The sequence below is a fragment of the Acartia tonsa genome, chromosome 1 (genome assembly GCF_053477335.1).
Source record: "Acartia tonsa isolate MP-2025a chromosome 1, ASM5347733v1, whole genome shotgun sequence".
In the NCBI taxonomy this organism is placed as follows: Eukaryota; Metazoa; Arthropoda; class Copepoda; order Calanoida; family Acartiidae; genus Acartia; species Acartia tonsa.
In genome coordinates, this window is record NC_137260.1 from 60837682 (window position 1) to 60849893 (window position 12212).

The following is a 12212-nucleotide window of genomic DNA, read 5'->3' on the forward strand; positions in this document are numbered from 1 at the left end:
CTCCTTGTAATTTTGTTTGATAATATAGATTTCATTTTATTAACATAACTTTTGAGGATCTCAATTAATTTTGAAATGAAGAAATTTTGAATTGAAATTCAGACATATAATTATGTTGTTACTGGCAAACCACTTGACAATAACAATAATTACCCAATCTAATGAGCAGACAACCAGCCGGCTTGGTATGCCAATTCACTTTGAATCAATAATATGCAGGGTTATAGGGATAGGATAATGGGTGATATATATATTTTCTCTAATTACAAAATGTATAATTCTTTCATTGGGAGCTCATATAAATATTTTATGGAAAGAAAAGTTGTAGACAAATTATGTCGCCATTATTCCCTTTCTCTCTGCATTTTTATGAATAAATGATAAGTAATTAACATCATATTAATGAAATATTTTTGTTTCAGGTTATCACGACAGTGGCGTCGCTCACGGACAAAATGTAAACTACACTCACCTGCTTCAAACACAACACCTTCCCCTTCGCATCTACAGCTTGCAAGCGTAAGCCTATATCCCCATAATTACCCGCTCCCCCCACCTCCCAATGGGGAGGGAAGGGGCAGAGGGGACGCGGTTGGCAGTGGCAGGTTTTGTGTCGGGCAAGGCCAGCAGGTGGTTGACATGTCCAGCTGTCAAGTACACGGCGCCAAGTATTATAACAATAACAACACAAATATTTGGTGTGTAGACTCAAGATCTTCTAACCCAAGATATTCCATGCCAAACTATGCCAAATCAATGGGACATGAACTCGCCACCGTAGGATCTGGCTACTACCCATCCCAACACAATTTAATCCGTTCAGTTTCCGCATATCATACAAAGCTTCCGGATAACTTTCCCGCCGCCAACGTAAATGGTAGACCGGTTTCATATCACGCCGGTCCGCCGCCATTGCTATCTACATCTGTCAACGGCAGCCTCCTGCTAACACCGCTAGATCTTGACCTCGAGCGGTCAACCAGTTTCGCTGCAAGCGTAGCATCTCAACAAGATGGAGAAATAGCGGAGCCAATTTACCAAGAAATTTCAGAATCTGTGATAAAAAAGAAAGAGAAGGAAGGGAAAGCTACTCATGAAGATCTTGCGCTTGCTGACAAAAATACTGAAGCTGCTACAAAAGCCAAAGAAACAGAAAACAATGAATCCTCTGCTGATAACACTGACAGATCAAGTGATGCTGTTAGCAATCCTACTAAAGCAACTAATGGAGTTGTTTATGGTATGATAACTGCTAAACAAGCGGCTAAATTCATCCCTTGCACACAAACAGTCATTGTAAGAGACTAAAAAAACTAAAAGTCACATTTTGAAAAGACTAATACAAGTCATAGTCATTAGAAAAAGTGTTTTAAGTAAGCTAGACTATTCTATAACTAGGATAATATCCGAAAATTCCAACAAGTCAAAAAAGTAAATTGAATGTAAAATAATTGCCTATGACAAAAAAGTTTTTTTTTTGGCTGGTTGCTACGTTATTTCGAAGTTAGTTGTCCTTTATTATATATAAAGTAATTATCATGCATTATTTTTGTTTAAAATTTCAATAAAAATTTCAGAAATAACCCTTTTAGTATAATTTGTTTGAAAATGTAATATTATTTCTGTGTTACATTTCTATTCTGGAATTTATAACATTGACGGTTAAATTATTCTGCTTCCCATTCTTCCTCAAATAAGCTAATCAAAGAACAACTATAAGTACAAAAGGGAAAGATAGATTTTAAGTCTAATGCCCTATCCCTGTATTTGCGATACAATAAATGTTATTGCAAAGACATGCAAATTTAATTTGTAAAAGTAACCAGGAATACGGGGAAATGACAATGGACGAAAAAATAATCTTCCTTCTAATCTCATCTCGGAAATTCAGTTCATGGTGAATATTTTTAGTGGTATGAAGGGTTGTAGATCAATTTAATTGTCCTCTCCCTCCATGTGGTGCACTATCCTGAATCGACACAAAAGTTTATGCCTCCAAATAAAAACTCATTTTATATCCACGTGTAACCCCCTTTTTCTTACAAGTGTATCTACTCTATGTTTTATTCTTTCATATCTGTTTTTTTGTTGATAGTAATAAATAGACAATGTTGGCAAATGGAATCAATGTTTATTATTTTCTTTTATTATTATAGAATAGTGCCATAACTATTAATTCCAACCTTTTAATAAAAATACACTGTAAAAAATATTCCTAAACATATTTTAAACTTCATATTTCTTACAACAAAAAACTTACAAATTCAATATATTTGAAGTATTCTTAAAGAAAATCAAACCTCAAAAAAAGCCTTGAACTAAAAAATATGGAGTTGTACCTTCCTATTCCTTACATAAAAAAATAAATAAATTTCTTAAATCTTACCTATTTTTTACAGTGTACATTTCTTTATTACTCTTTCTATTTATTAGTTTTTGTTGTTGCCAAAAAAAGTAATTTATATATCAGTCTGATTACTATTAGTCTCTTAGTCTTAGAACAATTAATTAAGAAGTAATGTCATGTATAAAAATTGTTCAGTTAGGTCCACAAATGCATTAAAGTTTATTAGTGAATCTAATGTACTGTGGTCAAATGATGATTTAAGGTTTTATGTTTCTTTAACAAAAATCTTTTTTTAACCCAATTCTATTTATTTCTTGTTCATATACAATTTTTTTTCATACCAGTAGACAACAAATCATAAACTTTAAAGTCTAGAAATATAATTATTACCAAAGCTATATTAGTGAACAGAAATGGATTCGTGGATCTATCTGATGTATAGCAATCTATCTAAAGAAAAGTAACCTATATTCTTTTTATGTAATTATAAGCAAATGTTACAAAATACAAAAAAATGTGAATTTTTTTATTTTTTAAAAATATGTTATTTGTTACCCTGTTATTTATTAGACAACTCGAAATTGTTTTTAGTCCCAACCCTAATAACATAAATTTGTTGAAAAATAAAATATAGAATTTATCTAACTTCTGTGTGTTTATTTTACTTAAAGCTACTCTATAATTTACTTTGTTTACCCGTCAACCTGTTTATTAGATAGTCGCCTTTTGCGAATTTGTTCAAATTGACTAAGAAAACCATCGTGATGAATTTATTGTTCATAAGTATCGCAGCAACAGCAAACGTATAAACTTTTTTACTTAAAGCAAATTCGGCAGGTATTATCAAAAATAAACCAATTTTCGAAATTGAAAATAAGAAAGGTTTGCTGATTTAATTGCTGAAAAAACGGGCATAACCTAAATATATATCAGCTTCGCTGATAAATGTATGCCATAGGTAAAGTATGATGGTGTATGTGTGCGTGTGTGTATGTGTGTGTGGTGTGTGTGTGTGTGTGTGAGTACATGTATGTGTTTAGTTGTGTAGGAAAAGATATCTGACCCATGGGAGTTCTCAAGTCCCCCTGCTCTGTCCAGGGATAAAGGTATATAATCATAGGATATTAATTAAGTACATTGACCAATGATTCAAATACGTATCACATTGAAACAAATTTTATCTCAACGTTCAGTGTATTATTTAAATTAAGTTAAGCCTATTAGACAATTCATACTTTAATTCTTACTGTTCATTATTATGAACAGTGTCTGTTTAAGGGCCAAGAAAATATTTAATATTACCACGCATCAGACGTTGTTAAATTAAGAAACAATTTAAAAAATTTTATTTAATCCCGAAGAAATTTTTAGCCACAATTACCTGTTACCTCCATCAAATTACAGCTAATGCAAAATCTGTCTTATGAAATTAAGCAGTTAATTGGAAGGGTTGGGTTAAACTGTCGTTTTTTATCCAATCCAAAAATTCTCACAACTATTACAAGCGTGTTAATTTTGTTTTCAATATGAAATTTTATATTATTACAAGTTTTTATTACTTCCCCACAATGAAAAATGTAAAATTTTGTCTTTGTGAAGTTTGAAAATATTAGATTGAAGCTTTTTTCTCTCACCTCCTTATGCCTATGTCCCTGGGTATGTGACAACTATCAAAAGTCATGTCACAATCACCTCCTTATGCCTATGTCCCTGGGTATGTGACAACTATCAAAAGTCATGTCACAATGCTTAGATCTAAAAATATTAGATTTGTAGACCTGCTCAAGTTTGAAAACATATAAAATTAGTTTTCGGTGAATAAAGTAGGGGAAGAAAGTCACTCAAAAATCATCCACGTGACGTCATACAAATGAGGGAGATGAGAGGAGTAGTAAGAAAGAAAACCCTAAAAGAGAGATCGATAATCCCTCATTTTTTATGACGTCACGTGGATGATTTTGAGTGACTTTCTCCCCCTACGTGAATAAACTCCATAACAAATAAATCTTATTTATTGTGAATTTTTGAGACGAAGACCAAAATGCATTACTTTTGTGTCACTTTTGATTCCTGTGACGTCATAAAATGAGGAAGATGAGAGGAGAAGTGGGAAAGAAAACCCCTAAAAAATAAATGGAGAATATGAGTATGATGTTATTGAGTTTGCTAATGATTTGCGAATTTTTGCAATAAGTCACACTATCATACCAAAACTATAGAAATATAGAGTTGCTTTGCTACAAAAAAGACTCTACTTTTCTCCTAATACGCTACTAACTATGTAATGTCCCAACTCCCAAGGGACTTGACATAGCCCCATGTTAGACTTCAATTTTTTTTGTAATATCGACATGAAATGAGAGTGTTATTTATCGAATCGTATTATAGACAGACAGCTTTCTGTGGATATTAAAATGTAAAATTATAAGATCAAAACCAGTTTTGTTTCCCCCAAGGGGCCCGTGGACCGTGCTTACAAAACTTGTATTAATTTTATGATTTTTTTTTAATATTCGTGAAAATTGTCTGTAATTAAATGCGATGCATGATTTTTCTATTTGAAGTTTTACTGAAAATGTGTTTTTTACAAGGTCTATATAGTATTCTACCATTGATTTCAAATGCTGCACTTTTAGGATAAACCTTATGTCAACGCAATGCCACCAAGTTTAATAGGGGAAAGGAGAAGGCAAGTGGCTCTATGATGACCAGACTTGCTGTTAGAATATATTAAACATGACACTATTTATTTCATGAACAAGAATTTGGTACCAAAAAAGGTGTAATTGTTTTTACCAAAACAAGAACAAAAAAAACAGAAACCTTAAGTTTATTTCAGTTTAACAAGGTAAAACTGGTCACAAAATAGGGAAAAGAGAATACAATCAAAGAATTTAAAAAAGCACTGCAGCTAAACAAAGTAACTGACGGGTGTAGCTTCTCCACAGTATGCAATTTTGATTAAATTTAAATTATCAAGACTCAAGTAAAGCGTCCCGTAATAAAAGAATGAAAAATAGGTTTACTGCATTACAATTTTCTGTTTTACTGTTTCAGTCCAACAGATGATGTTTATCCACTTCCGCTGTATAATATTTGCAAAGTACATATGGTGTTCATTCATTCCCACACAATATAATATTCTTTTGCTTTGTTTATTTTTATACAACAAGCGGCTGCGCCCCTAGCATTCATTTTCAAAGGGATATTGAAGGCAAGAAAAAAAGATTAAAACCATGCCCAGACTTTTATAAAATAAAACAGTCTAAAACCATTCCGGGACCTATAAACAGCTTTACTTTATTGAATCAGTTGTTAGAGAGATCCTACGCTACAAACAAAAATCTTAAACTACTTTATTTTATACTAACGGCTACGCCCCTAGAAGCCTCTAGTGGCACTTTAAATGTATTTTTAAAATTTACAATATGTCTATGTTGCGTTTGACGTTTATGTTTCGTTGAACTTTCTTTTTATAATCGAGAAATGTAAAAATAAATTTCGATTTTTTGTGATTTCTCTTGGGAGAGTGGTGGTACCCTCCCCCAAAATAGTTATAAACCTTCACGGGACCTATGCGAATGTACCCTGTTAAGGAGAACCCGATCGGTTCAGCGGTTAGCGAGATCCTTCGATATAAACACACAAACTCACAAACAGACAGACATCCTGTTACTTTAGTATAAGGATATAGTATAACAAAGAAGAATTTGTTATTCAGTTTACTTATTCGTAAAGTTAAAGTTAAAAATCTTTTTGTGGAAGTGTTTTAGCAACCTGATAGAATATCAAGTATTTAAAGTCTTTCATAGGATATTTTTAATAGCGAAGCTACTCTACAATATCATTGTATGTCCGTCCGTATCGCTCTGGAGCTACAGAGCTTCTAATTAATATAGATTGTTCATTTTTTGAGAGAGTGTTTATAAATGGTATAATTAATTTATGATCAATTACATTTCCCTGTATCCTCCTATCATTTTATACTTTTTGCTCTCTTTTATGTTGACATTTCAAAAATATTTTTTTTGGAAATGAGGAAATTCTTGAAATAAATGTTTGTCAAGTTTCAACCTTTCAACTAGGCCTCTTTAAAAGGATTATACATTGTAAATTTTTTTGTATTTTTTTATATTGATACACAGCCTTATATGGATTCAAGATGTAAAAAATAGCCAAATAGCAGAAGTCAAAAGCCTCCTATTTAGCTGCTTTGGGGATAGCTGCCAAAAATTGAAATCTGGTGTCTGCGGCTTACAGTGACTCTACTTCCAAATCGCCCAGCTGCTTTCTCGAATCCAAAAGGTTTGTTGATGCTGCGATTGCAGCGTAGCTTAAGCTGCATAGATGACTGCAGATTTGGCTAAATTTTCTAAAAAGCTGCTTGGATTTAGTTGGCTGCGGCTGATAAGGAAGGATATTTGGGTGACCTAATAAGCCCTACGGCTGACATACTAATTTTCATAATTAAATTTCCAATGACATAGAGTCCTTTTAAAATTATGCTTTGAACTTGAAATGTTGAAATATTTGTGTTTGTCTCTCTTTCAAAGTTAATGCAGGGGTGCTACAAATTTCTAAATTTTAAAACTATTAAATTTGATCTATTGTTTATCCTTTTAGATCTTTTCTATTAATTACAAAAAACACAAGAACAAAATTTATTTACTTTATACGATAACAATGTGAAAATTTCTGAAATATTGTGTCAATCAATAAACTTAACGGGAAGCAGACAAAGATTTTTGATTATATCAAGTTAGACATATTCATTTCAATAAAACGAGTTACATAATTTTCGGATGATACAATTTCTAAAAAGCTAGCTTTAATTTAGCTGACTTATCTGGATGAAATTGAATAATAACTGTCCTTTTGAACACGTTCTAACCAATAAAATGGCCGGATTGTTCCTATTCTATGTTCTCATAGGTCCAATTTAATGATTAGGGATCAAAATCTTCCATATTTATTACATAAAACATTATTTTCTTTTTAATTATTTTGTATGACTCCTAAACTTGGTTGATGAGCTAACAAGAATTCATCAACAATTTACAGAGAACTTAAATTTGATGAAGCAAGCAACACATAGCATTGTATGCAGGGATAGGTAAATGATAGATAATTCATCAGTCGCGTCTCTCCAATTTTTTGACTATGCAGTCCAGAGAATTAAATACTGCTACTCTATTCCTCTATGAAGTTCTGTCCATTGCATCTTTCTCAGTCTGTCCCCATTACAATCCTAGCCTATCTAGGTCCTCTTCAGTGCTACGCCTCTATTTCATTTCTGGCCGTCTCTGTCTAAGTTTACCTGGGAAGGGGGGGGGGGGAGGGTCATCTTATGCATTATGCCATCTAAAGAAAATCCAAATTTGATCAACAAGCAACAAATCTTGTGATTTTAACAATTCAGAGATATCTAAAATTAGGATAAGCAGGGATGTATCATTAGAATATAATTCTTGCTGTTATAGGAGTTAATATTGCCGACACGTACGTTGACAAAGTATTCAACATTTAGCATAACTGCCAAAAAGATTGTACCATCTATTTTTATAATGGCAAGACAGTTTCTGGTCTCATGTTGATAACAGCGCTAATGTTAAAAAATTTTTTCTATTAAAGATCATATATGTTAATAAGAGTAATGAAATCAATGTCTTACATAGGTCTATTTACTGAAAACAAGATGAGCCAAAAAAGGATAGCTTTATGACGAAAGGCAAATTCAGAGTCCAATTTTAGTGCTTATTTACCCTTGTAGTTTTAAACTTACTTACATTTCCGGACTAAAGAGTGTCTCCACCTTATAAGGACAAAACTTACCAGGTAAGACTCAATACTCAATAGATTTTTTATTGTTATGAACTCATGTGAAAGCAAAAGAAGACATTCTGAGAACATCACAAATACATTCAAATGTTTGTAATAGTTTGTTTCCCTTCTATATATTATAGAAATGCTCTGTTTGAAAAATTACAATCTATAGACACTTTTGACAACCATTTATTGAACCATATAAATGCTTACAAAAAAGGTCTTTGAGAAAATATAACTTTCTAGATTTTAAATTGAGATATCTCGTCGTTTGAAGTTTGAAATCAAAGCTCTATTGTTAATAATAAAACAAATATGAAGGACAGTTATGTCCATAGGTAGCCAAGTATTATAAAGCATCTAATGGATTCAAAAGGGCGGAAAGGTATTAAAAATAGCTTTAAACCATCCAAAGACTAAAATCTGAAAATAAACTAAACCACCACTGGACCTATGTGAAGCTTGCCTAGAAAAGAGAACCGAATCGGTTAAGTAGTTATTGAGATCTTCAGCTCTTTAAAAAATACTTTATAATAGTATAAGGAATGAAAATTAGATTTTTTACTTTAAAATTCGTCATTATTCAAAAATCAATTTTTATGTAATATAATCAATTAAATAGATAAAGATTTTAAGTATTCTAAAGATCTCCCTTTTTCCTTTCTCTTCAAGCTTATTTTGTAGCTAATATACGTTGTTTATGCTTGTGAATTTAGCTTTTTCTATATAGCACTGATAAGAATTAAGGGCTTTAGATTTGACAAGAGGGGCAGGAGAGCAACTACAAATTACAATTTACTTAATTGAATTTCAAATAATTTTGGGCAAACAGTTGCAGATGCCATGAAATGTAGCTATAATGAAGGCTTGAACTGGAGCTTCGGATGACTTTTTAGTTAAAGATCGACGCGTAGCAGAAAGAAAGATAGATATATAGATAGATAGAGAGAGACAGAGAGAGAAATAAGATTCTAAAGATTACAAACACAAAAAAAAAGAAAAGAAGATGAAAGATAAATAAAAATCATCTTATTTCTAACACTCTTGTAGTTGCCCAGCAAGGATTATCTTTTTGTTCTGTCCAGACACGAGTCCACGAGTCAAATTGAATTGAACAACCAGAGTTTAGGCCTACTAATCCCTCGACTAGCCCCACACCAACCCCCTATTTCTTATCACACTCCACTTTGGCAGTACCTCTCTATTGTTCAGCAGAGCACACTTTAACCCACCACCTTTTGGAAAAAATAGGTGTTTTGAGGCGTCAATGAGGAGTGTTTAAACTCCTTCTCGACGTTTAAGTTACGTTGCAGCCAAAAATCTGAGGGGTAATGTAAAAATTTATTTAATTAAATTGATTAAAGATGGGTTAGGCGAAGGAAGGTCAAAGAGATCCCATCATTGTTTAAAAATACTCCCACAGGGTAGTAACGAAATTGGGGGGGGGGGGGGGGAGAGGAAAAAGTTAATGGCAGTACACTATTAAATTTATGGGATTCTATCCCCCACTTCTTTTTATAATGCCCTTTTTAATCCACAAACAAACTTACATTTTCACCTTTATTTTCTTTCTCTCTATCTCTTTAACTTACTTACTTTCGCTCTATTTTTGAAATATCTTTTAAAGATATTTTACTTCTTTTTACCCTTCTATATACGGTTGTGGGGAAAAAGGTGGGTCCGGCTTTCTGGCATATCTCAAATTTGGCGAACTTAAAACTTTGCAACGCCTAGATAGAAATAATTTTTTTCTATTTAGAATATTTACATTCTATATTTAAATGCACTAAAAATTATTAAAGGATTATTATTTTGTATATCAAAAACATTAATTTGATTTTAAAATTTAGCGGTTGTATCGGAGACAACTTCGCAGGAAACTAAATACCATTCGTGTTACTTCTAGGATGACTTTAGAGTTTATGTTTTAGTAGCGAATTTACTCTATGTTTAACACTAAACAGTCGGTACCCTTTCTGGACCTTAATAGGTTTGGGGGGGGGGAGGGGGCGTTGAAGTTCCCCCCTATTAAACAAACATCCTGTTATTTCCTTATGAGGATTGCTAAATATTCTTTTTAAAAGCGAAGCTTTTCTATAATTAGGGTCGGTCCGTCCGTCCGTAACGGGTAGCTTTTTTCGTTAATTTAGGCATGTTAGAATTGTCCTATCGATTTAAAATTTTGAATGGTGATTCCTTTAATAGTTAGGTACGATTTAGAAAGCGTAGCAACTCTATAACCATTACCAAAATGTCCGTACGTCCATTTTAAACATGTTGATTTTTTACTTTTTTAACAACAAATTTTTTGTGATCTAATCATCCGATTGATCTGATTTTTGGTGTATTAATTCCTGGGACAACAAACTATAATGTTATAAGCGAAGCAACTCTATAATCAAGTCTCAAAAATGTAAGTATGTCCATAAACATTATCCTGTATTAAGCAGTTTTTCAACAAATTAAATGTTGACAAAGAATTTTAGCCTTCTATCTTAAATGGCAGCTTAGAAAATCACATTTTCCCAAAAGTATTATTGACTGACAGACTGATGGACAGACTGACAGACAGATGGACAGACATCTCAATATCTCTAAAATTAAGCTCAGAGCCTAAATTTTTAATGTTTGTGGGGTCTTTTGCTCAACTAGCTCCTAAAAGGAAATTCCCAATATGAATTCTGTATTGATTATTCAGTACGGTTATGTTAAGAAAGTTTTCTGGAAAAAATCATCTCAATATTTCTAAAAATAAGCTCAGAACTTAATTTTTTAGTGTTTGGAGGTCTTATGCTCCACTAGCCCCTAGAAGGAAAGTCTCAAAATGAAATCTGTAATGATTACTTAGTTTGGTTATGTTAAGAAAGTTTTCTGGAAAAAAAATCATCTCAATATCTTTAAAAATAAGCTCAGATTTAAAATGTTAGTGTTTGGGGGGTCTTTTGCTCCAATAGCCTCTAGAGGGAATGTTCCAAAATGAAATCTATAATGATTACTTAGTACGGTTATGTTAAAAGGTTTACTACAAAAAAAATCATCTCAATATCTTTAAAAATAAGCTCAGAACCTAAATTTCAGTGTTTTGGGGTCTTTTGCTCCACTAGCCCCTAAAAGGAATGTTCTAAAATGAAATCTGTAATGATTACTTAGTTTGGTTATGTTAAAAAAGTTTTCTGAAAAAAAAAACATCTCAATATCTTTAAAAATAAGCTTAGAACTAAAATTTCTACTGTTTGGGAGTCTTTTGCTCCACTAGCCCCTAGAGGGAAAGTCTCAAAATGAAATCTGTAATGTTTACTTAGTTTGGTTTTGTTAAAAAAGTTTTCTGAAAAAAAATCAGCTCAATATCTCTAAAAATAAGCTCAGAACCTAAATTTTTAGTGTTTTGGGGGTTCTTTTGCCACACTAGCCCCTAGAGGGAAAGTCACAAAATTAAATTTTTAAAGTTTTATGGGTAGATCCAGTCATGTAAGAGAGATTACAAAAAGAATTAGGTTGATAACTAGAAAAACAAGCCAGGGCAAAATTTGCTATTGAATTTTATTTCCTATAAGTGTACTAACTTCCCCCCTCCCCCCTTATTTCATTTTTTTTTGCCAGCCGCTAAATATTAAAACAGCTGTAGAGCGGCCAATTCTAAAGCTATGATAACCAAATTTTAGGACGAACTCTTAGTTTACATAACAACGCCAATTAAGTTTTTTTTATGTTTATGATTACAGTAATAGACTACATACAAAATTGGCTGGTCTAGAGCTATTTTGCTCCACTAGCCCCTAGAGGGAAAGTCCCAGGATGAAATCTGTAAGTGTACAAACTTCCACCTTAATTTTTTTTATGGAATATGGATTATGGATTATGATTATACATGAATTATAATAAAATTAACAAAATTTACCTATTATTGCCCTTTGGCGCATATCTTATTACAGACTTCCTCATTTGGCAACATCCATATAAGAAAACCTCTGAAATGTAGGACAAACGAACATAAACACTTGTAGCGTATCAGAACTTAATAAGAAGAATACTAAACACATGT

At 32.3% G+C, this 12212-nt stretch overlaps 1 protein-coding gene across 1 annotated transcript in view; it reads left to right on the plus strand.

Moving 5' to 3' along the window:
* LOC145325693 (uncharacterized) overlaps positions 1 to 2992 on the plus strand; it is a 32675-nt gene extending 29683 nt beyond the window's left edge. The window contains exon 3 of the mRNA XM_080168649.1: positions 423 to 2992. Coding sequence (XP_080024775.1) covers positions 423 to 1308 — 886 coding nt within the window. The 3' untranslated portion in view covers positions 1309 to 2992. The remainder of the gene's footprint in view (positions 1 to 422) is intronic.
* The last annotated feature ends 9220 nt before the right edge of the window (positions 2993 to 12212 follow it).